General features: G+C 43.2%; 1 protein-coding gene across 3 annotated transcripts in view; it reads right to left on the bottom strand.

The window, feature by feature from the left end:
- Positions 1-14791: 14791 nt before the first annotated feature.
- The window catches only part of ELOVL5 (ELOVL fatty acid elongase 5), a 38979-nt gene continuing 27385 nt past the window's right edge, over positions 14792-26385 (bottom strand). For all 3 annotated transcript variants that reach the window (XM_041128874.1, XM_030037647.2, XM_030037646.2), the window contains exons 4-8: positions 22832-22909; positions 22018-22189; positions 20322-20446; positions 18275-18409; positions 14792-16725 (exon numbers count right to left, since the gene is read on the bottom strand). In XM_041128874.1, coding sequence (XP_040984808.1) covers positions 16594-16725; positions 18275-18409; positions 20322-20446; positions 22018-22189; positions 22832-22909 — 642 coding nt within the window. In that variant the 3' untranslated portion in view covers positions 14792-16593. The remainder of the gene's footprint in view (positions 16726-18274; positions 18410-20321; positions 20447-22017; positions 22190-22831; positions 22910-26385) is intronic.

Raw genomic sequence — 26385 nt, forward strand, 5'->3', positions numbered from 1 at the left:
TGACACCAGTTCCCCTCTGTGGGGCCACCAGGAGCAGAAGACCATGAACGAGGAGCGGCAGCAGACAGGGAACCTGTGAGTTCGTTTGGGCAGGAGCCTGCAGGGACACCCACAGCCTGCGTGGTGTTATTTATACATCTTAACCTTATGGAAACTGTACTTGTGGTGCTGTACAGCTCGCTCCAAAGCACCGAGACCAAAATAATTTTACTGCCGGTTTCTCAATTACCTTTCTTCTAGCTGCATTTTAGCTAGTTGCTTCTTTGGGGATAGTCTAATTTTGTGGCAAAAATGCCTTTTTTATTGTTGTTGATACACCAGTGAAAATTGCTTTCAGCACCACCACCCCTTCCTGAATAACTTCAAGGCTGCTAAGCAGAAGTTCTTGCAAAATGAGAAAGACAGAGAAAGTCAGGATGTTCTTGTCTATTCCTTCCACAGTATGTGCATGACTCCGGTTCACCTTGGCAAAGGCAGCAAATTGATCTGGAAAGCTCCATATGAGGAATTACATCTTCAGGAGGGCTGCTAAAATAGTGGTGTCCTAGTGCTTCTAACTGGCAGCAGTTTTCATACCTTCTTTGAAAGCATGCTGCCTGCACCCTGGTCAGACAAATTCCCACTACCCGCTCCTCACCACATGAGCCCTCTCTCCTTTCCACATGGATTGGCCATCACTAAGTCCTATGGCTTTGCAAGTGATGAATCCATTCCTAGCTGCTGTTCGCCCACTTCATTTTGCTGATCCTCCTCCTCCTCATTTAAAATGTAAAATCCTTTAAATATCTAAGTTTTAAATAGGTATAAGCAAGAGATGCTCTTATAAATTACCTTTCACATAAAGATGACATCTTCTAATCTTGCTGTTACTGTGCATATTTGGAGCACCCAAGATTCTAATATGTATTGTCCCTTAAGGCAGTCGAATCACTGAAATGAATCCCTAGAAGTTTTTGTACAGAAAAAGAGAAAAGCAACATCAAGAAAAGGGGCAATACTGGCATTAAGACCTACTCCTGCAGCTTTTCAGAGGAGCACGTGGAAAGTGATGATTGGGATTGGGTTATCAGGCCTTTAATGAGTAACCACCCCAAAGGTGGAGACTGCTGCTGTCAGGCAACAGCTGAGCTCACCAGGGATTTTTTTTTAAGCCATAAAACTCACGTATTTGTATACACAGGACTTGTGCAAAGGGACTTTTCAGCCATGACTATAGCAACCACTACAAAATCTATTAGTCACATAACAGTGAAAAAAAAAGCAGAAACATTAAACTACTTGGAATGCAAAGTTTAAGTGGTTACTCATTCAGGGAAAGCTGTCTCTTTTACTCTCATTCAGCAAATTCTTCAAAAGGAAAAAAAATGTTGAATCTCATTCAGAACAAACATCTTCTCAGGGAAAACAATCAAATCAATGGCTGGATTTGGGATAAACATCTACAGTTAAGATCATACCCACCACGTTATGCAGCATGGAGGGAAAGCAGAGGACATGATGGGAAAGGACTTTGTGCAGGTGCAGGATGCACAATATGCCACTACACATTGCTCTGGTCCATTTTCCGTCACTGTCTTTGATAACCTGTGGAGAAAGTTCACAAGGTAAAATGACTTCCAACCACCTTTGAACCCTTCCTTGGCTAAACAGGCCCGGTAAGTACCTCCGGTTAAAATGCTGTGGCGCAGTCAGCTGCCAGCTTCAGTTCTCCTGCTTCCCTTTCTTCCTTGATACCGGCTCTTTGTTAGTATGCAAACCAGAGCTTTGCCATAGTCTACAGACAGCAGAAGACCTGGCCTGACTTTCAGGGTCTTGAGAAATCAGCAGTATCCACAGAGATGGCACGGAGGGCCACACAGTCCTGCAAGCGCTCCAGCATGACTTCAGGAATCGCCATGTCACCTGAGCTGTGCAACGCGCAAATTCCCATTTCACTCGGGTGGGAACTGGAAGCAGCAATTTCCAAACACAAGTTTGAAAGGGACATTTATAAGGTGCTCAAGCCGTTCCGGGGGCAGACATTATCTGCTTGTTCTGGGTATTACTAGCTCCCGTTTCCATGCCGTCATATTTAGCACAGCTACATCAAATTTAAAAAATGTTCCAGAATTGTAAAAGCTGGGAGTAACAAAATTTAACAGTCACCTAAACCCACTGCTTGGCTGAATTGCTTCTTTCTGCCCCAAGCTGTATGCAGTTTGTGCCCAAATGCCCAACGTCTTTCCAGTTTTGCCTTAGGGTTGATTTTTTTTAGGGAGAAGTGCTCTGTCATGATCTTAATAAATAAGAAATGGACACCTATGTTATGAAAGATCTCAAAAATTACATTGGAAAGTAAACACTACACAGCTAAAATATGCTTTATACTTTTCAGTGGTAACTGAGTACCAACCCTAAAATGATTTGAAAAATCTCAAGAACAACTTGCCAACTATTTTCAGAGAGCTGAAATGAGCTGTGCGTGCTGAGATCATTAACAAGACCAAGAAAAGATGTACTCAGTGCAGTTTCCCATCTATTAGATTACTCTGCCTCTCTAGCAGTCTCCAGAGAGCGCCTCTGGCTGCTTCTTAAGGTCACTGAATCATTTCACTACAATAAATGAACTCGCTAGCTGGAAATGTTGGAGAGGCTCCCCGTGCCTCAGTGTTGAGTCACTTTAATCCCTGCGCTCATGGGTGAGAATGCACCGCACCCAACCTGCCCACTGCCCCGTCCGTGTTGTTTTCTTTGTCGTCCTTCATGTTCTTTTCCTTTCCTAACAGCATTAAACCAATAGAGATTTGTGGGTTTTACAGTCTGTGGACAGAATGAGAATAGAGATTAAAAAAAAAAAAAAAAAGGCAAAACCCCACCAAGCACGATTCAGCCCCCCTGCTCTTGGGAGTCTTTGGCTTTGCCACTTGTAGGCAATTACAGGAGGGAGTCAGCAACGTTCCCGCGGGGCCCTGACAGAGCAGGAGGACAAAGTGTCCTGGGGCAGGAACAAAGCTGCCTTCCGCACCGCTTGAAGCTTGCAGACAGCAAGTATTGACAGTCAGGACCTTGAAAGGCGTGCCTGTTTAAGAGGAGATGACACGCATGGTTTGGCACACCGTGTAATCAGTAACAGAAGGAGTAGTAGGTCCCATCAGCCACGACTGGCACCGAGGGCGGTGGCATCTCCAAGCTGTGATCCAGCAGAGCATGGATGAAGCAGACCAATGTATCCTTGATAAATGCCCTTATTTCCCTCCAGAGGAGATAACAGGCTGTTCCCTTGGTGAAACAAATTCCAAAAACATCACCTGCAAGAGCTCAGTAATATTTTGTCTCCTTATCCCCAAGCGTGCAAGATATTTCTCTTCCAGCTTTGTTTTCTATTTCATCTATATAACTTGCCTTTCTTTAAAGCTCAGTTCCCTATTTGACCGAATCCTTGCAGAAGACAGGTACAAGGAAGCAGCCCACTGTCACTAATAGGGTAGTTCAGTAGCACTGGTTACAAACCAGGCCATTGTCACTTTTTCTTCTATACATTATAGCATAGACGAGCTTGATGTGGTCCTTGGGAGGCAAAGTGGCTTTGAATGGGGAAGTGTTTCCTTACTTGTAGGAAGCAGAGTGCAGAAAAAAGGATCAAAGGAGCAAACGGACTAAGAACCTGAAACTTTGGTAAAATGTTAAGGTAGCTGAGCAGAGACAGGACGAAGAGTAAAGGACTTAGGAAGTGGGGGTGAATTTTTCGAACAATAGATATTAAAAAATATGGAAGATATAATATCTCAAAATGAATATGGTCTGCTTGTCCAGGAAGTTGAGTTTTAATTATTTGTTTACTTGCTGTTTAATAAGACAGATGAAAACCAAGTTAATTTAGCAATGACTGTGCAAGAAATGTGGAAGTCTGAGTGGCGGAGCCTGACATAAACAAACCACTCACAACAGATGGGTGCAAAGCATGAGCTATGACCATCATATTTTCCTGATAGCATCTTTCCTGAGTTCCAGAGAAAAGGTGAAAGTTATGCTGTGTCCAGTGGGGAAGACCCAGGGTAGAAACCCCCAAAACTACAGAACACCCACTTAGGCTAGTAAAAATCAAGCTAAGTTTCAGCTATTTTGAAAATTGTGATTTAGCCCTCCTGGACTGTACTCTGCTGAAACATTCAGGAAGAGAAGGCCTAGCTCTGGAGAAGAGTTGGTGGTCCTGGAGCAGGACAGCCCACGAAGCATTAACTCCAGAGAAAAGAAAAGCAGAAACCTTTTGGTGCCAGCCTTTGTGTTTCAGCGCTGCTCAGTTGGGGTGGGGGGGGGAGGACGAGGACAAGGTTGTGCAATTTGTCCTATTATTGCAAAACTCTTTTTTAAAAGTTCAGGTTTCAAACTGTTTGCTTTAGGGTGACATTTACATCCATCTCTTAATCACTCTTAGAGTTCATCTGTGCAAAGAAGTTCATATGCTACAAACTTGTCACTGGCCTTCCACTGCAGCAACTCCTGTGCAGGCATCCTTGGCTTGGGCTGAGTCCAAGGTACTTCGCTCCACTTTTTCGGAGGAGTGAAGCTATCGCAGTTGCTTCACCCTGTAAACAAGATCTCAAATGTCTGTCTCCTCTTGCTGTCTGCACTGCCACAATGACAGAATAATTTGGGTTAGAGGGGCCCTCTGGAGATCACCCACCTCAAAGCAAGGCTAACTTCAAAGGTGCAGCAGGCTGCTCAGGGCCCAGTTGAAATTTGAACATCTCCAAGGATGGAGATCCCACAGCCTCTCTGGGAAGCCCGTGCCAGTCTTTGACCTCCCTCACCATGAAGGACTTTTCCTTATACTTAATATGAATCTCCCTTGCTGTAACTTATGCCTTTGTCCATTCATTGTACCTCTTGATCTTCTGCTGTGTCCCTCGAAGAAGAGCCTGCTCTTCCTCCTCTGTATCACCCTCCGGGCAGCTGAGGACAGCGAGGAGGTGTCCCCCCTTTACTCTGCAGCTCCCTGAATGTCAATGCTCTCTGGTAGACAGAGGACCTGGAAACACAGATGTTTTGCCAATAGGCATCCTCGAAAAGTGAGGACAATCAGCCATCTTAAGTACAGACAAACCACTTCAAAATATCTCAAGTTGCCTAAAAGCCCAGTGTAGTCAGGGAAAAAGTGAACATTAGTGGGCTGGGTATCCAACCTCACTCAATTAGAAGTTAAACATGGGATGCTGCCTTTACTCGTTCAGTTCTTATGCTGCTAAAGGCCCAGGTAGGATTTGATCTGGGATCTTCAGTTTCAAAGGACAAAAGAGTCAAGCCAGAGTGTCCTCTAAGTTTGCATCTTGCAGACCTCTGCATTTCCCCACCAGATGATCACAGTATTTTTACAATGTGTTCAGTCTCCTTATAACCTGGTTTCTTCACATTATACGATGAGTGATTAACGTATAACCTTTCCCTCAGGAGGAACTCGCATCTCAACAGCCAGCAAAGTTATTACAGTTCTGCAACTCAAGCACACTTCTGGTCCAATCATCAAATATATTTGTTATTATTATTTTGAGAGAAAGTTGCTGCACTGAAGCAAATTGATCTTTCAGCAGCTGATGGGACAAAGCTTGCTTTACAGGTGGCTGCTTTGGTATGGCAAACATCAAGCAGGCTCCTGGGCACCTAAGACAGTATGTCCTCTTTCAGTTTATGTTTTAGTACTGTTTGTAAGAGAGTACTTTTGTGTTGTGTTTCTCCATAGATCACTTCAGCAGAAATGGAGGCATGCATTTTTTTCCATAGGGAAAACCCCCATGATATTTTCAACAAAATAACTGAAAAATATCAGCTAAAATAAATAGCAAGAAAATGTTGTCAAAGGGGCTCACTGGCACCTAGTGTTCAGGTAGCGGACACAGTATTCCCCAGGGGAGGGTTCCCAGGCACTTGCCGGACCACGGCAGTGAGTGCATCTGAAGGGACAGTATTTTGATGCAGGAGCATCACGGGGGGAGAGAAGGAAAACTCGCTCCCAGCCGCTGGCCATCCTCGCTGCCCCAGGGCTGCTCCAGCAGAGCATGGTGCTGAGGATGGGCCCGGGGAGGTCAGTGGGACCGAGGAGAGGAGAAAGACCAGCGACCATTTTCCTTCCTCTCCCATTGCCCCATACTCCACTGTATTTCAATTTTCCCCCAGGATGGGTCTCAGCTCGTGCTGAGCTCCCATTGCCCAGGACAGAGGCCGGGTGCCAGGAGAGAGGTGTTCCCCCCAGCCCACAGCTCGCCAAACTGCTCTGTCTGAAAGGTGTCAAGTAACCCTTGACCACCAAGAGTTGTGGCACTTGTTTCAACGTCAGTATTGGGATGCTATTCATGCTACTCTGAATGTCAACCTATAGATATTTTAAATTATTCTACTTGGCAAGAGCCATCAAGACTGGAGACAAGAGTTACAAGATGCAGAAGAGCTTTCAGTAAGCAAACCATTACCAGGTAGCCTACTCCAGAAGGTGCTACCAGCAAAGAGCAACATCAGTATATGCAGTTGAAGTCCAGCGCCAGGTTTCTGTACAGAAGAGGAAGAGAGGCAGCATGATTGCCAGCTGACCTGGTAATCACTTGACCCTGCCTAACACCCCGAGAAGCAAAACCGTGCCTAGACGGTTGACATAAGGTCAAAGGAAGAAAGGAGTAAAGACAGCGAGCACGTGTCAGTGCTGCTCGAAGGAAACCTACCCCTGCATCAAGCCTAAGCGGCAGCGGCTCGGCAGAGAGCAGGGATGGTTTTGGGTGTTCATTAAGCACCTACTGCTGAGAGAGACAGTAAATGCAGCTGATCAGAATACTGATCTGGTGTCGTGTCCACATCTATGCAGAATCTCTTTCACCTTGCTGAAAATGAGAGCAATTCAGTTCATACTCTCCAGTTTCTCTTCCTGTCCCTCTTCTCAAAACTGCCACCAGGGCATCCTTCTTTCTTGCCTGCTAGTGCCTCTCTCATTAGCTTTTTCTTCTGGCAGTTTCTGTGTCTTCTGCTTCCTCTGAACGTTTTGCATGGAACCGTGTTCCCCCATTCTTTCCTAAATAGCCTCCTGCTTTGCTCAACAGAAGGGGCCAGCAGTGGTCTTTCCCCAGTGCTCCAGCTGTGATCTCTGGACACTATCATTAATTCGAATTAACATAACCAAATCCCTCCATCCGTCGCTCACCATGCTGTTTTAGAAGCGCACTCTTGCCATACTGCTATAATTCTGTACATTTTCACGATGCTCACAGGTGAGTCAGTCTGATCCACACAACTCCGAGGTGTCAGAGCAGGGAGGATGCTTTGTTCTGGAATAGAGAGGAGCTGCTGCCCTAGCACCACCCTTCCTGGTCCTCTTCCAAGGCCAGGAATTTTCGGTTTTGCTCACCCAACTTCACCTAGTATAAAGCATGATAAATACTGAATGTTATTAAATAATTACCAGCCATTTGTCTCTGCTGGACAGCTGGTGGTGTATTATGTTAATAACCATTACAGGTTAAGCTTTAATGTAAAAATACATTTGATTTGAGATTTGGGCTGAGTTTAACGAGTGCGTTCTTTTTTTCTTCCCTGCTTAAACGCATTCATTCACCTCTACCTATAAAATGCTCTGAAATAGTCCTGGGTATCAGGATACATAGATCTGCATTCTGATCATTTTAATCAAAACAGCTCCTGTTTTTCCCCGAAAGCCAGCGCTCCCAAGGTTATTTGTGTAATCAAGGTCAGATGCATTGTGAAAGCCATTACATAGGATACGCTTGCTTTTAATCTCCTCTTCCTTTACGACCCCTGTTTCCACACTAGGAAATGCTCTTGATTACAAAGTCTTTGCAGCGGTGAAATAAAGGGCAACATGCTATTTTATTCTTGTCTCCGTTATGCAAAATTAATTATACTCTGATCATCCGTACTCCTAGGAACTACTGTGCAGATGTTTCCAATATAGGACAGGAGCTCTGTTTACCCAATACTTACCTTTTTGTCCAGTCCTCCTCTTTTAAAAAGGGGCTAAACGTGGTCTTTGAAGAACATACTACCGTGCAATTGCAAGGAAAAAGTCTCTGGCTGTGAAACTTGTATCACAATGTAAATATTTATACGCCATCCTTGCTGGTACTAAATGCTGGCGTATTTGTCACTGGTGTCAGCTCCAGCTTTTCATGAAATCCTTCTGGTCCCACCGTGCAGGCAGGCACCAGCCTGTCCCCAGCTGACCTCAGAGGTGCCGCCAGGAGAAGGCATCGGTTTATAGCACATCCCCTCGGGTGCACAGCCACCCCCCTTAACCTCCTTACAATCCTCTGCGTAACAGACAAAACACCTCTACAGGAGCTGCTTAGAGCTGCTCGCTCCACTTTTGAGGCCAGAAGGCAAAATTTAACATAGCTGTGTTTGGGGGATTTTTGTTTGTTTGTTTTGGCAGGGGTGGGATGGATGGGGTTTGGTTGTGAGAGGGTGGGGGGGGGGGCGTAGTTGTTTGGTTGGGTTTGGGCCTAGTTTTTACTTCTACTTCATAAAGTAAAATCTCACATTGACTATCATTTTTTCGAAGTGCTCTGGCCAACTGGAGCCAGGTAGTTGGCCCCACGCTACTGGAGATTTCTGAAAACCTTGCATCTCGCTCCTTTCTGACCAAATGAGAGTTGGTTGTTAATTATTCTGATTTTACTGTGTTGCAAAGGAACTTTAGGTAAATATTGCATATTGGAAAACTGATGACAAACCACGCAGAGCATCCATCACCAAATTGTCTGGTCTGGTTTCAAGAGTTCCCACTCATTTCAAAATCTTCCTGTACAGCTCTGTAACAGCAGGAATGGGCAGCGATTCTTCCCATTTACTTAGCATTGAAACAAGAGTCAGATGTAACGATGACTTCTTAGCTCTTTATTTAAACCTCTGAGGACAGAGGGGTCTTCTTCATGATGATTTGCAAAAATCTGTGCAAAAAAATTAAAAAGAAAACAAAGCTGATAATAGTTAGCCGATAATAGTTATGCCATCTGTATGCATGGGAAGTACTTCCTGGTCTTTTCTGCAAACTCATCACTATTCTACTGAGCAAAAGTGCATTTGCATCCAAGATGTCTCAAGTCCCTAATAGCTCAGCACACTGAGAGCCGCTCTCACTCTCTCTCCCAACCCCGAGCGCTGTGGAAAGCAAAGCAAACTGATAAATCAACAGAAGATTTTTTTCAGAAAGGCAATCCTTTGTAAAGGTACAGAAACGTGTTAGGAGCTTAGACCTAGAAAGACCCCGAAGCACCGAGATCCTACTGATTTCAATGGAAGCAAGGTACTTACTTAGGTAACTGCATAGGCTACAGATTTTTTTCTTTTCAAAAAGCTCCTATTTCTGCTATGTGAGCTGAGATTCTGATTTCCTATAACAGCTGGTAAAATTGAATTAGTAGCATTTAGTAAACATTTGGCATCTAGTGGCCGACAGAACAGTTCATGAAGGCATGTTTCCCACTTGCTAGATGGGATGAGACACCATATGTCTAATCAACTACACAAATACCACAATACCTTGCTTCAGTATGCATGGAAGAAATTCCACTTTAAATACTTTTACCAGGTAATTTATCACCACATAGCATTATCTTTGGTGCTGGCTAATCCTAGAGGGAACGCTGTGAATATCCGCTTAGACAAGTCTAAGGCAGTAATAGTGCAGCTGTGCCATAGGGGTTGTGCATTCTCCATTACACCAGCTCAGGAGCAGCAGATGCACAGGTGGAGACAACTCATATAGGATAACATTTTTATGTCAACAGATTCAGTTCCCTTGAAGTTTTACCTGTTCCCAAGTGAAATGCAACCAGAACGATTTTGCATTTCTTGCTGTCACACAGCCAGACCACCCCTGTTTGAAAAGCCGGAGCTCCAGCTGCCTCTGAAGGATGTGAGGCAATTCCTCTCGTGAGGAAATTTAGGACCTTTCTCCTGACCACGGGCTGCCTCCGCACACCGTGCCACTGCAGCACCTTCCCTCAGCAAACAGGATGTTCCTCCACTGCCTTTAAAAACTTTCCAGGAATTATGGGCCGGATTCCTGCAAAAGGTGATGCTTTAACATGAATTAGACTTGGAAGAAATGAGGTAAAAGAAAAAACAGCAATTGCTTCACTCCAGGGAACATGTTTCCCCAGACTACAAGAGCTCCAGCTGTACCACGATGGCCGATTCCCTTTAGGCTGTGCTTTCTGGTGCCGTGGTACCTCACGGCCTTCGATAGATCTTCCTTACAATGGAGGAAGCTGCCATCTGCCCAGACTGTTGGATTTGTAAGAAAAGTGCCCAGGTGGGGTGGGGTGACCTTGGCCAGCTGCCAGGTGCCCACCCAGCTACCCTCCCCCTCCTCAACAGGATTGGGATGGTGGGGGGGAATAAGATGAAGAGCTCGTGGGTTGAGATAAAGACAAGGAGGTCACTCACCAATAATTGTCACAGGAAAACAGATTTGGGGAAAAAGAATTTAATTTATTACCAATTAAAATAAAGCTGAATGGTGAGAAACAAAGGCAAACAGTAAACCACCTTCCCCCTACCCGCTTCTTCCAAGGCTCAGCTTCACTCCTTCATTCCCGACCCCTCTCCCTCCTCCCTGCCCCAAGCGGTGGGGGGGGTTGTGGTCAGTCCGTCGCAGCTCCTCTCTGCTGCTCCTGCCTCCTCACGCTGCAGCGTGGGTCCTTCCCATGGGCTGCAGTCCCTCAGGATAAACTTGCTCCATCCAGCGTGGGCTCTCCACAAGCTGCAGTTCCTTCAGGGCCACTTGCTCCACCATGTGGTCCTCCACGGGCTGCAGTGTGGATTTCTGCTCCGGTGTGGTCCTCTCCACGGGCTGCAGGGGAATCTGCTCTGGCACCTGGAGCACCTCCTCCTCCTCCTCCTCCTCTCACCTTGGTGTCTGCAGGGTCATTTCTCACGCTTCGTCCTCACTCCTCTCTCTGCTGGGCAGTGTTTTGCCCTATCTTAAATATACTTTCACAGAGGCACCGACAGCTGCTTTTTTGCCAGAACACAGAGCGGGACACCAGGGAGTCCCATCCCCTGGTCCTACAAACTGTAAAAGTAGCCAGTGCCCTGTCTTCAAGCAATCCCCTGACCTTCACGCTACTCTTACACGAAAACTGCTCCAGAGCCATATTCCACTAACAAAGGCCCGCTTCCAATTTCTAGCCTGAGTTTACTCTTGGCTAGCTTATACTCATTTGTTTTGTGTCAACACAATTAAAATAGCTCGTTTTCCTTCATGCTGTCTACTGTCATGATATCTGTGTAGGCTGCGATTACATTGCTTCTCAACCTTGGTCTTGCTACACTCCCATTTTGCAAGATTTCTCCATTTCTCTGACCATCCCAGTAACTCTTCTGTATGGCTGATCTTTTCAAATCAGTTCTCTTGAGAGCTGGTGACCACAGTGGGGGAAAAACATGTATTCATCAAAAGGAAGTGCCACCAGCACCTCAGCCTCACCCTCCTGTACATTCCTCTTGCTACTAAAACCAGATTAATTAGCAAATTAGTCAGAAATAGAAAGATTTTTTCCCCTCTTTTCTCATAGTAGCGGCTCCAAGCTGTTGAACAGATGATTTTCAAATATCTTTTCTTCTCTCCTCTTCAGTCATTTCAACTAAAATACCCATGGAAACAGCTGAAATTGTTACTGGCCCCTAAGGGGGATTTACACTAATCCCATCTCTCTTACTCCAGCCATCAAGGTCATCTGGTTGTTGCTGTAGGATATATAATCTTCCTTGGCACTGACAGTGCTTCCTAATGCTGTCATCTGTAAACATCACTGCAAATATTCCTACTTTTTTTACCAAGGTCATTACTAAAAACATTATTAATGGGCTCCGTTCAGGCTGAAAGCATTGAGACAACCCATCTTCTCATCAGTTTGACCCTTGCTTGTCCACAGAACCTGTTGCTGGTCACCACACCCTCTAGTTTAGATAATAATTTCCAAGATGAAAAATAGTACCTATTCCAGATGGTTGGAAGATGTATTTCCTTTGTCTACACAGTATTTTTTATTAAACAACACTATGGGTAAGTCAGGTGTGATCACTTCCAGAAAAGTTGTTACATTTTCTCCCATTTTCTGTTTGCTACTTTGTACTCAACCATTCTTCTAATTTATTCTGAAACCTTTCATCATAATGAAATCAGACTATCAAGCCTACCAGTGACTACTTTTTATGTTTTTCCTATAGAAAATATAGTATCTACATTATATATCCTTGAAATACAAGATGCGTAATTCTTTTTCCTCCTTCTCCACATCCCAGCTTGACTTACTTAAACAAAACACACTTTTTTTTTTTAACCCGGACCTTTGTTACTCATTTTCCCCCTTCCTGTTTGAGATGATTTTAGCACCTTTGACTTAAAATATAACCCCTCTGCTTCAGTCATGTCCTTGGAGCCCCTGGGGACTCTAGCTTCCCCTGCTCATCCAAACTTGCTCTACCAAAGTTGAGAAACATACAGATCTTGTTTTGTATATCCATCTATTTAAATTAAATGGATTGAAAGTTGAAAATTGAATTCAGGTTTGCTTTTTAAACCAGTTCTTGCAACATCCTGATGATTACAACAATCACCTTTGTTGGTTCAGTAATTCTTGGCATGAGGATAACAGTGACAATGTAAGGTTAATCTTCTGTACCAACGTAACTCTCAGCAGCATTTCTCTAACACAAGATCTCTATTCATATTTTAATCACCCCCCGCATTACTTCAAGGGGATTCCCAGCAGTACCCACACTGTTAAAGTAATTTGGCCTCTGATGTTATTTATACTTTTCTTCTGCATCTAGCTTACTTTTACATCTCTTTTTTGAATGTGTACCTTTTAACAACATATAGTCCAGTCTCATACATTTCTATCAAATTACGCCTCAAGACAGCTACCTAATATCAAAGGTAGAATCAACCCCCAGAACAGCTCTCCATTAGGTTTGGGGCTTTGGGGGTTTCTTTGTCCCAGTTTTGGTGGCAGAAGTCCTATCAGAAGCTCCAGCACTTACTTAATATCTGCCTTGCATTAAGTAAAATACACAATCAACCACAAAGATTTCCTGGATGTCCAGAACTGTTCTCTGCTTTTCCACTACCCTCTGCCAACTCCGGAATCCCAGCGCCCGAGTGACCCCAGCCCCAGGGGTGGCTTGCACATCCATGACACAGCACTCAGGGTCTTCACGCCAGGACCGCTATAAGAAAAGCTGTGTTCTGGGCACTTGAGCTTACCTACCGCATTCACAGCTTAACAAAAGTATTCACCTCCCTCTCCACCACTCAGGCTGTAGGGCCCGAGTACAGGAAGGGACTTGGTCAGCTCATGAGCTGGTGAGATCTTAACAGTTTAAAGCTTTGAAGGTCATTCACTCTGCAAGTAGGTACTGAAGTGTTTCATTTTCCTCAGCCGACGTTACATGAAACCTCTCCATCCCCTTGGCAGCAATTGGTCTTTTTTTCCATCTCTCCAGCCTTTACAACTCGAAAAGTCCTTTCGGAGGACTCTCTTATAATCCCAAGCACCAATCACAGTTCTGTCTATCAGGAAAACCGCAGGTGCTTGGGGAATTGAGGCAATCCAAAGGCTGTTACTTGCCCCAGGCCAGGTAACGCGTTGGAAGCCGACCCAGGTGGGTAGACCCAAGGCTCCTGCCTCGGTCCGTCAGTCTGGTTGTCAGTTACGGTAAAGTGATGTCTGATCTAACCCCTACAGCTCTCAGACATTTTTGACTTGCTGCTGAGACTCTACGAGTACCCAGGAGCCACAATCTTCTACCTGCAGGTATGAACGCTACTGATGCTATACCTCTTCCCAAGACCACATCTCCTGCCACTTTTGGACAAAGTCACTGGATCTACATGGTGCCAAACAATGATAAAGCCACCACATTTTGTCACCACGTGCTACTGACCTTGAAGGCTGGGTTCGGAGCGCAGCAGCCCGGTCTCCGCTGGCTCACTGGGGAAGGCCAGGTTGCTGCTGTGGCTTCTGCCTTCTAGGTACTGCCTGTAGATTTGTAGATAGATCCAAACAACTGCACCTTACTAAGCCTGGCTTAGAAAAACACTCAATTTCAAAGTTGAATTTGAATGTGCAGGAGACAAAACTGTCTTAGCAACCATCTCAGGTATTTGGAGCTCCCTCCCAGAGGAGACCAGCATTGCATGAAGCCACTGAGCCTTTCACACAAAGTGCAAAACCCATTTCCCTCGTGTACATTCCTTATCTTAAGACCCTGCAAGTGAGAAGACAGCTACGTAAGTAGTTCTGTTTTTACTAAGGCCATCACCAGGCTATCTGGGCTTGTTGCAACGCATTGATTAAACACTCAAATCGGAGAGGGCTCAGAAACAATCACTTAATGGCAAGGGGAGCTATAAGGAAATTGCAAAAATGCTCCCATTCTGGAAAGAGGTATTAGTCCCGTTCTATATACAGGATATCTGAGGCGGAAAGTCCCTCTCGGCCACGTTAAGCTTTGCTGCTGACACTCATCGTCCTGGAGCCATTCGGGCTGCTCTGCATCCAGTGAGTCAGAAATCCCAGCGGGAGGTTTAATCCATCACACGGGCAAGTATTTCTACAGCCAGGCAAGGGAACAGCGTTTAGTAACAGCTAAAGGTTTCTGTAAGGATTTTGTTACCAATTCTCTGGTACGCTAACTTCTCCAAATGTCTGCAGCTGTCCTTCCATCACAACGGCTCCTCCTTGGCCTGACACAGGATGGGGCAATGCATTGTACCTGTACAAACCCACCAGAATTCAGGCAGAGATCATCAAAAGTGTTTTAATGATTAAACCATGTCAAACATTAACAATGTAGGTATATTCAGATGAGCCAAGGGTTTATTTCTAGCACATTTAGACAGCCTATTTTGAACATTATAGCTGCTGTACTGAGCTATGTAAAGACTCTGCAAACCAGTACCTAGAAATGAAGACACACGCACAAGCTTTGATAATGTAAACATAACAGACACTGTCTCCTTCAAAACAAGGAATGAAAACCCACCAGGCTAGTGAGAGAACGTATTAATTCCCTAAGAGATGTGCAAAAATTTTTAAAAAGATTTAATTTAAAAAAAAAAATTAAACATGTTAAAACCGGCATTTATATAAATATCAAAAAACAAATAGTTAAACTTGAGCAACAACCAGCAGAATGTCTTGCACAATTCAATTTTTCAGATCTTAATGAATAAAATATTCATAAGCCAAACTCCACCACAGCAGATACCAGAATACCAGCAATAGATATTGGCTTTGCAACTGACTCCTCATACGTGCAAGGCAAGATTTTACAAGAAGGAGTAACTTTAACACGCACTCAAACCAAATCCTCAGATAACAAGCCAAGACATTACCGGTGATATACACAACTCACATTACAGAAACAGACATTTCCAGCACATTTCAGTAACGTTTAAAAAACATCAGGTATGACTTAGAATGTTTAATTTTGCTTATTTGGGGAAAAAACACGTTTGTGTTAGGCACATTTTAAAAATGAACATATGCTACATGAAGAGAAGTACACATACCAACTCAAATGCAGACAATTCCATCAGAAAAGCATCTTTCCATCTTCATTTTTAAATACGCTTTCAGATATGTCACAGACTTAAAACAGTAGCTCCTAATATGTGGATATGGCTATGGTAATAACACTTGAAATTCTGCCAGTTTCCATATTAAAAACCACTCTTCATTTAGCATTTAAGAATTCTCAGAAATAAGAAAAGAAAAAAAAAAAGGAAAAAACAAAGAGGAAAAAAAAAGATGGGTCCACCCTGTATATACTCTAAACCTTAGAGACGATATTTAAGTCTTACTGGACTGTGTAAGCGCCAATTAATTTTACATTAGTGACATACTTCAAATAAAAAAATAAGATCTATTAAAAAGGTAAAATAACTTTTCCATCTGGTTCGTGACTGTTTAGTCAGTTAAAGCCAAATACACAAAACTAAATGCGCCATTTCCAATTTCACTGTATCACGTAAGAGATACGTAACATCATGTATCACATACAGAACAGTAAAATGATCAATGGATTCTTCTAAATGACCTTTTAATAAAAAGTCAGTCAACTGAAAAGTTGAAATATACCCTAATTTTTAAACCAGTAATAAGCTTTGGGCCCTGCTTTTTAATTTAAGGCATGTGTGTTTATCTACTGAAACCAGCATCGTACAAATTACCTCTACAATCACATGCATGATCTACAGTAAAAAAAATGGAGGTTTAGATTACAGTGTTCTCAAATTGTGAATCATAATTCAGCACCTATCATATTGACTAGTAAGGCAACAGCAGTGTCGGATACTATGATAATACTCCCTTCCACAGTCTATAGCGGGGTCAGTGACAGCCCAGAATTATTTTTAAACTTTAACCTACTTTTATGTTCTGTATACAGTTTCTAGGGTGTTTGCACTGGTTAAGTCCTACATAAATCACACTATTCTAGGCAGGAATAGTTACAGTAGCCGTTAGTATTAGTGCACAACTCATTGTGCTTACAATCAGATGATTTTGTTGTTGGGGTTATCAAAATGGTTTTTCAGTTTGGTCTTCAATCCTTCCTTTGTTTCCTTTGTTTCACATTGTTCTCAAGGGAAGAAAAGCTGTTTGTGTACCCGTTCACAGTGGCCGTAGAGCCATTCTGATACTCTTTCCTCCTCGAGGATGCCTTCTTGTTGTAAGTCTAGAATATATGGAAAGACACATGGTTTTGATTAAATAGATATAAATAACCACTTACTCACAATCACTCAAGAAATCCAAAAGTAAACTTGCATCCGTCACTTTTAAAGACCTCGTGCCAGTGGCAAAGTCTAACAAGCTCTAGCATTTTTTGTATATGAGGCTATACTATGCCCTTCATTCATCACAGCAAGAGAATCAGTTCACCAGAAAAGAATAAGACCTTGGTAGTATGATGGTAGCATTGGTAGTGTTAAGTTAACAGTAAATTAGAAACCAGGGAAGCAATTTTATGAACAGACTATGGCAGAAGAATATACTCAAAATGACAAGTGAGGAAGGAGGTTTGATTCACTGCAGGTGACTATCTCAAACAAAGCCAGAACAAGAAGTGGGTAAATGAGAACAGTGAGGGAAGTTCAGAGACAGAAATGTCAAAGGAATTTGCACTGGCCAACATGGGAAGCAAAAACTAACAGGATCAGGGAGGCTCAGGACACCAAAAAAATATTACAGACAGTGAAAAAATATACATGGATTAGTCTTTGTGGGACTAAAGGGACTGAGTCTAAAGGGACTAAAGGGACTGAGTCTAAAGGGACTAAAGGGACTGAGTCTAAAGGGACTCAGTTGCCTGACAAGAGCGCGTTTCCCAAAACATGTGTGTGTGAAAGAAAGTTAAATGGTTAAACGTTAAAATATGAGTAAAATTGATGAAGAAAGTCAAGTAATATTTGGATTATACTATCATGTTTAATTAGCACGTTCATATGCAGCAAGTGATATGAACCACAGAACTGATTTTAAGTAGTACCAGAAGATCAGATAGGGAAGCCTGCTATGTTTCCCCCCATGAATCACTCTTACCAGATCTGCAATGCTCAAATCTTTCAAGAGACATTTAAAATAATATAACAGAGTTTGCTTGTTTGGGGGCAGCAGGCTGGGTTGGTTTGATTTCCTGAAGATGGGTACATCTTTGCACCGAGCCTGATTATGAACTCCTCAGAACAACATATACCAAGTCTGGATCTGTTCAGACATGAAATGAATTCTGTAGAAAATACAACTCAAAATGCTAATTTTCCATATGGAAATACAAACAAATGCCTGTAAAGGTGAGCCAAAACCAGTTTTCTGTCTGTTGGGAGTTTGGGAAGTTTCCCTGGATATAAAATCAGCATTTCCCCTTGTAAGAGCAGTAATGAACAATTCCTTCAGGTGCTTCACAGGTTCACAGGCTGCTGTTTTATTTCAGACTGGAAAGCTGTTTCTTACATAAAGCTCTTCCTCTCCCTTATCTGCATTAGTAAAATGCCTTTTTGTGCCACTCCACTTGCTGAAATTACTAATTGTTCTGATTACAGAATGGATACAAAACATAAGAAGATTCGAAACTGGAGAGCAGACCAACAAGTATAGTACTTTAAGAACGTATGCACGTTACTGGAAAATAGCAAAAGGGTATTGCAAGCATATATTTCTGTAAACAGCTTTCCAATGAGATACAGCCAGCAGAATGCTACAGAGTCAGTGAATATAACTTTTACCTGAATATAGAAATTTGTGAAGAGGATAATCAAAGAAATCATATAAGAAATCTGGAAATACAGCCACCCCTGAGGAAATGCACATGGCCAAACAACACCACAGCTGGTCTGGAAGATTGTCAGGACAAACTGAGTCTGGGGAGAGAATAAAAAGAAAAATGAAGCACATTAATGCAAGAAGGAAAAAAGCCATTAGTGACCAAAATCTCATTAGTTATTTCCAAAACAATTACAAAATATGTAATACTTTGTGTTTGACGAGTTCGTCTTCTCTGTCTTACTAAGAGTGTAAACCTAAGTTAGCAGACATTCAGGTTGTGGTAGTCTGTTGTTTAAGTGTTTTTATTTGATTAATATTGTTCCATTTTAGAGCATCTTATGTAGAATTGATTTATAAATATACTAAGGAACAAAGACCACCTTCTCCCTAGTGAGAGCTCATTGGGGTTTGACTCTACCATCCTAACAGAGTAGATCTACATCTCACTGCTTCAGCTGCAAAAGATCTGAGGTCACTGGGTCTACACACAGATCCTATGATCCCCTCCCACAGACAGGGACTGCCTGACATATGGCTCCAGGGGAAGAATTTTTGGAGTAAAGGCTGCAGGGAAGCTGGGGAGGCAGGGAGGAGGACCAGGCTTTAATTACTTTCAATTACCTCTTTTGGAAAAACAGAGTTTGGGCTTAAGTGCTGCAGAGGGCCTTAGGCAAAATTCATCCTTACATGAAGGCTACCAGATTAGGGAATGTTTATTTTAAAAGGGAAAGACTGTTGTGTTCTGCTTTGCTATTTTGCTGCCCTAACAGCTATGCATGCAGAGCAGGCAGGGAAGTGAAAGCAGCTATGACAATAGCCAGGGGAGCAACTGAAGCACCAAGACACTTGTACACTGTAGCACTCAAACAACCAGGATGAAGAATAGAGCCTAAATCTGGAAAGAAAAAAAAAACAAACCAACAAAAACCCCAAACCCACAAAGCAACCTCCCCCTACCCCAAACAATGATGCCCACTGCTACAATACTTTGCCATCCTTCAGGAAGGAAGGTTGCTTTAAAAAAAAAAAAAAAAAAAAAGGAAAAAGATTTTGAGAATCAACACACTGAATTGCTGGCAGCGATGTTATTAATCATCACCAGCAAATGTTAATAAACCTACTGACAGCTCTGAGAGGGTGCTAAGGGGGGCAGGTGGGGGAAAGATAACAAAAAAGTCTATCTCTAGGCTTCAGTTTCCCCGCCTACAAAATGGGGAAGAGAGAACACCCATGCACGTTTCCTTGTGGTATTCTGACTTGTTATACACATTGAAACTTGGTTCTTGTGCAGTATCACTACAGCATCTGCCATAATGCTTAATTTCATTGCTCTTTTCACCTCCAGTACACAGCATTTGGGCTTTATCACTGTACACACAGGAAACAATACAAATGGATACAAGGAGTCCAACACAGAATTACAAGAGAAAAAAATCTGCCCATTTAAAGTGCAGGAGACCAGAAATATTGAACAGTTTTTAATAAACCATTTACAACTGCATGCAAAAAGTGAGACAGAAAAGCCATTGTCCCGCAGGACTAGAATGAAGAGCCTTGTTGGCTGTGGATTGTGTTGCAGTGGTTTCTGGTCTGTCATCTCAACATCAGCCTGAGCAATCAAGCACAGAGAAGAGTGCGCTAGCTCAAGCAGGCTTGGAAGAAAAGCTTCTCCCTCCTCCCTGGCTAGCGAGTCCCAGAAAACCCAGCACTGCGACTCCCAGATGCATCTAGCCATACAACATGGGGAGGTGGAGAAAGATCCCACTGATCTCAGCACTGATTTGTGTTCACCATCAATCCCCAGCTCCCCATGGTCCTGAAAACAGAGCAAACGGAGGTGCAGAAGCTGGATTTCTAAGGCGGTTTAGGCGCTTGAAGATGTAGAAGGTACTAGCCTTCATTCTCCCTTCTTCTACCCCCTGCCAAAATTTTCTAACTCAGTAAAGACAAGAGGACCTCATCACAAATACAAGAGCCTGCTGGAGCACTGAAGAGCTAATCACTCACCAGCTGCCCCTGAGTGATGTACTTCTTCCACCACAGATAAGGACGCATTGCTGGAACAGCAGACAATCCATAGTAGGAGTACATGAGGACATGGATAAAGCTGTTCAGTGTGGCACCAAAGTAAGCTAAAAAAAGGGCAAAGGAAAAAAAAAAGTACACTGCATTACCAGGAACACGCTGTTACATAGAACCTACAAAAATAACAAGTTCAAAATGTTACTATTTAAAATATGTTACTATTTAAAATATGATTTCTCTTAGAAGAAAGGCAAGAGATTCCCCCCCCCCCAATTTTATTTCTGCTCACCCAACAGAGTGGCTGAGCTGCTTTGCAGCTGTGCACTTTATACCAACCTTCTGGTTTTGTTTCCTCAATTTCTTCTTTTTCACATCTACATTACAGCTGCTCAAGGAAACTGAGGAAGCTGATAAAAAGGAGGCACGTAAACATGCCCAACAATCGATAGCTTCACCCATCTCATTTTAGGCTTATTTCACTTCCTTCCAGGCAAGAGCCTATTTTGTCATTTATAACCAAAAGCAACAGGTATCTTCAGAAACTGCCAATTAGCCATTTTATTTGTCCTTGTTTACAGCACCTTTAGTCATTAAAGAAACTTTTAGCTTAACACCAAACTGCATAGAACTGTGATAACCAAGCAGAACATAAAGCTTGGAACGGAAGAAGAAAAACACATCACTAGAAATAGCACAAAAGTATTTTCAAGACCACACAAACACAAGATAGACTCTAAGTATCTGCACTTTTGACTGTTGTATAAACAGGGATTGACTTCCCTGGAGAAGAATGTGGTTCCAGATGCACACTTTTTATAAGTTCAGCGTTACTCACTGTTGTGCCAACAACATGAAACAAATATGAGTTTCTATGTTGTTTGGCTCAGAAAGCAGACTCCTGAGCAACCCAGCCTTCCTGAGCAACGCAGCCTCTTGGTCTGCACTGCCTGTAGTTCACATCCACTGGATTTGAAATGGTTTCTCTTGGATGAGTGTTCAACAAAGCCAGTTATCTATAAGCTGCACATCTGAACCACAACTGAGCCACGCTAATGCAGTTAGGAAACTAGATGCCAGCTAAAAGCAATGAAATTAAAGAATCAAAGCAAGATTGCCAGAGGTTAGCAGGATTTAGACAAGAGAGACATGGAAATCTTCCACTTAAGATGCATTTAGTCAAGTTCATTAGTGCTCAGGGGACAAGACTTTAATTGAAACCATTTGTTATGGCTAGTGGTATAATGAGATTAAATTAAGAAAGTAACATCTCAAGTGAACTTGACAGATACAAGGACAAGAGTCACTATTAGCCATCTTTCATTAGCTGAAACAAGCTTCTGGTCCTGACCTGGAAAAGAGTATTGTTTCATTAGAGGGTCCGCAACCACCGCAAAAAAGAGAAAGCAAGGTTGACAGCTATCAGACCTGGACTACTGCAGCTGATAAATGTCACGCTGCCACAAAAATTCTTCAAACTATGTAGGCATGCCTTTTCTAGAGGCTCTGCAGGCAGCTTAGTTCCTGCAACTATCTGCAATAGTTGCAATTCAGCAAAGCAGCTTAATATGGGACAGAACAAAACCAGCAGCTGAAGGTACTGGAGATGTTTGGTTCGACCAAAAGAAAACCAAAACAAGGCCCCTGTTGCAAGTGTTCCCCACTGTAACCCTGTACTTACAGTGACCACAAGGCACCCAGTTCATAACAAACCACCAAATGTTCAGCATCGTTGCATGGTGGTAGACATGCAGAACAGTGATCTGATGATTATTTTTCCGCAAAATGAAAAAGAAGGTATCCATGAACTCAATGAGTTTGGAGAAATAGTACCACCAGAGGACACGTATGATCTAGAAAGGAGGAAACAAGTTTTAGAAGCATTGCACATTGGGGGGCTTTCAAGCCTTTTGCTATCTAAGTAATTAAAATCCAGATTCTGTCCTGCACTACTTGGATTGAAGACACTGCTGAGATCTTCTGTAATGCTTCTGCCTCAGGTCTCTCCATAGGAGATCTAGGTACAAACCCATAGCTACAGCTGAAAACAGGATAACAAAGACTGTTTTATGAAGCTATTGCTGTGCACCTGAGGTGTCCTCAGAGAAACAAGAAAATATTTAACCAGAGTTGGTCCTGCAGTGCTCTCTGTAAAGGAGAGGTCCGAACAGTGACCAGAAGAAATCATCACCACATCCCAGAAGGAGAAGGGGAGTCACAACACACAGTGGTTGGATACAGTCTGAAGACCAAGCCCTTGTTTTTTGACCTGGGAACACTTGAAAATTTACAGATAATTACCCACCAAAATACCAACTATGAATATATTGTAGATTAACTATTATGTTTGACAATACATTGCCCATTGTATTGTAAAAGGAGGGGAAAAAAGCATATAGTTTGAACAAAATCCCCATAATCAAGTGTTCTGCTCTCCACTTACACACAAGCAGACAATCTGAAATGTTATTAGCTACAAGTCTCGATTACATTACCTTCATATCAGCTTCTCCTCCACTGTGTGTATCCTGACAGAAGAAATTGTATCCTCCTTCCCATACTCCTGTCACCAGCTGAGAAGATCAAAGAATAAAGTGTTATTTGGGGAGAAGGCTGCACCCTATGGCAGATGCAAACCTCCACAGCAGGTCTGCCGAGACATCTGGTGTCAAGGGACTCACGGGCACCCAAGTGTGGCATTAGGTTGAATCCAAGCTCCAAGCAGTGATCGAATCATAGTGGAGGGTGAATTAACAAATTCTTCCAATTGGGGTATACCAGAATAAAAATAGGAGGTAGCATCTTATCCCACATAGGGTGTGTGTGTTTTGCACAGTTATATTCCAGACAGATGATCAAGAAATATCTTTCCTTCTTGGCTGATGATCTCATTGTTGGAGAAAGTGAACAACCAAAGTAAAGTAAATATATTTTTCTTCTGATTATTTTTGGAAAGAAAAAGTTACATTTTAAAGAAATTTTATACACAGAGATCTGACTACAATTTTTTCAGCTGTGTAACCGAGCAAATCTTCAGCTTTGCTATCCTTAACAGCTAACAACTGATGGTTTACTCTATTGAAATTCTTCAAGATCTTTTTAAATAATTCACTCATCCTGAGTACATTACATTCTTCCCAGTACAAGTGACTTCCTCGGCAGGATACGCCGTTGCCTGCCTGACTTCCTGGCATAAAAAATAACACCCGAAACATGACGGAATTACTTTTAAGAGTAACGACCTGCTGTTAGTCACGAGAGGATGACGGGGAGCCCATTGCCGAGGGGCTGGCTGAAACGGGCTCTGGAGGAGGCTGAGGGACAGGGGAGATGGAGGGGCAGGACGAGGGTGGGATGGGAGGAGGGCGAGGGTGCAAGGACAGGAGCGAGCTCCCCTTTAATATCGCGACAGAAGGGATCACTGGATGTTGTTTATAAAGGTGTTTTTCCTCTTGGGAATAGCATGAGGAGAGGAGTAACAAATTTAGACAATTCCCAAGTGAAAAAAAGAATTGTCAGCTAGCCCCAAAAAACATTTTAAAGGCAGAGACAGAGTCCCGCACAAGCAAGTTGTCCCTTTTTGGCCCTAACTATGCTCGTGCAGAATAAAAAAAGAGCTTTGCAAAGCCATGGTGGAACACTCTTTGTACCATAAGTCATTTAAAATCATCACTTGATTAAAGGACTATAGTAACTAGTACGATTAAATGCTGCTCAGAACTGTGAATGGAAAGCTAATTCTGAAAGGTACAATAAAGATTATCGCTTAAATGATCTACCTCTTCCTAATATTATTTCTTTCATGCCTCATTTTCCCCCTAAATTAGCTTTTAAAATACCCAGTCAGCCTAGGTCATTATTTTTGACCTTCTGAGACAGAATTATTGCCACTATTTAGGAAAAAAAAAAAGACATCTAGTTACATCATAACAACATATAGACGTGGAATTATCTCATGTATTAGAGATAAATCAATACCACCCTGCCAGAGTGAGAGCAGGGCAGCCGTGCACATCAACTGCAGACCCAAGCAATTTCTCTATCCAAGCAGCAAAGGGAACACAGCCATGGGAGGACTCCTCTCCCGGCCACAAGGCGGGCACGGCTGTGCAAAGCACACCAGTTTAAAAGTGGTACCCCGCTAAAGGACTGGAGCAAGCCTTGCACCAAACCGCTCTTAGGGCACCGAGGAAAAGCCTGTGCGGCTTCACGAGTGCCCGCCAGTCCCTCAGACAGAAGACCACATTGTGCTGTGATCATGTTGTTAAGAGCTTACAGATGTTTTCATACAGTTCTCATAGTTCAAGGAAGCGTTAGGAATAGAGGGATAATCACAATGTTTATATTGTAATTAATCCAAATAGCATCCATCACTAACGCTGCAGTCCATAAACTTCTTCCAAGGAAAGGCTAGCGTAGTGAAACCCAAAGAGCTTTCCCTGCAAACAATACAGGTTCACTACCTAACGCGTAACGCAACCAAAGGTGTCTGGATGGATCCCACCTCTCTGAAGGGCAGAGGCATCAGTGTGGCTATAGGTAGCTTCAGCTAAACTCGAGTACTCCCTTGTTTCCAGAAGAGCATATAATAATATGCTAGGAGCTGCAATACTCTCACAGCCACAGGGGTTTAAATGATAGAAACAAAGCAGTGTTTGTAGGAAATGGTAACATCTTTTATAATATAAACAGTTACTATAGTTATTATTATAAATAATGATTAATAAATTAATTATTATTAAATAATTTAATCCCTCCCTTTACAGAAGGAACTAAATAGTGGAAAGCTGCTACTGCTGCACACAAACCTTGCTTGGTGCAACATACAACACATAGATAATCCTTTTCCTGAGTTAGCCAGCTGCTTCTTTGCCTGACACCACTATTTCTTGCACCCACAATACTTTCAGCACATGCTGGAAGGCTTCAGCAAACAAAACCAATGGGCCACCTGACCACGAGTGGTTCCCAAATGGCTCCGTTACGCACAGGGCTGGGTGTGCGGCACCGGGGAGCTGCTTACGTGCCACCTAGAAGGCAATAAACAGAGGTGTCATAAATGGCTTCCAGGATGGCCGGAGTTTCTAACCTCTCCCCACAGCTACTGTAGGGCAGCCCTCAACTTGCCCAGCAGCAGGCTGGAGGCTCCTCAGCCACCCCAGGCTTGAGACCACCTTTCCCTGCCCGCTGTCCCGAGGAGGTCCTTCATCTTCAGGTTGGCAGGAGCCCAGGCTTGCTAACGGCACTGCTGATGCACAACCACAGGCACATCTTCTCTTGAGAAATTAACCTGTCCAGAAAAGTCCGACTACAATAATTTCCACCAGAGTACATGATTTTTAAATGACACAAAGAGCGACAGCTCCTTCATAGGCCTATTAAAACGGTACTCAAAGTCAATGTTAAGTCCCTCAGCTCAGGGAAAAACCCTGCAGCTCAAAGCTGCTATTGTGCTCAAGCAACTCGTACTTCCTTCCCCTGCGTTGAAATCTTCTTTTTTATATTGCTTTCGTTTTGGAATTCCATTGCTGAATTCTTTAAAATGCTGTGGCATGTGCTTTTTTAATCAACTCTGCTACCAAAATAAAGCAGCACACTAACACCAGTCTGACTGGGCTGTAGGAGAAGTGTTACTGGGGAGGATTTTGTCTTCTCGTGATAAAACCAAAGTCTGAGACTCAGTGGAGAGGGGCAGATAAGGGACCCAGCACTGCATCACTCTGTCAAGGTGTGATGGGTTTAAGAGCTTCAAAGCACAGCTAGACTAGAGTGAAAAGAAACAGAAGTTCACGTGTCCAAGCAAAGAAAGCAAATGCCTGCAGAGATAGGAAATTTTGCCTTTACATGAACACAGTCACCTCGGGACAGAGATAAGGGCTTCGGGACCTGTAGGCAAAGAAAGGGGAGAGGAAAGAGCAGCCTGGCAGCGAGCTACCACCCGCGGCTCAGGTGCCGCGGCTCCCCTTCACCAAGCCCCCTCCTTCCTAAACCAGGGTGCGGCTCTTCGGATGCCCTTCCTGCAGCATATGCAACACCTCCCTCATCAGGA

Source organism: Aquila chrysaetos, chromosome 15, assembly GCF_900496995.4.
Source record: "Aquila chrysaetos chrysaetos chromosome 15, bAquChr1.4, whole genome shotgun sequence".
In the NCBI taxonomy this organism is placed as follows: Eukaryota; Metazoa; Chordata; class Aves; order Accipitriformes; family Accipitridae; genus Aquila; species Aquila chrysaetos.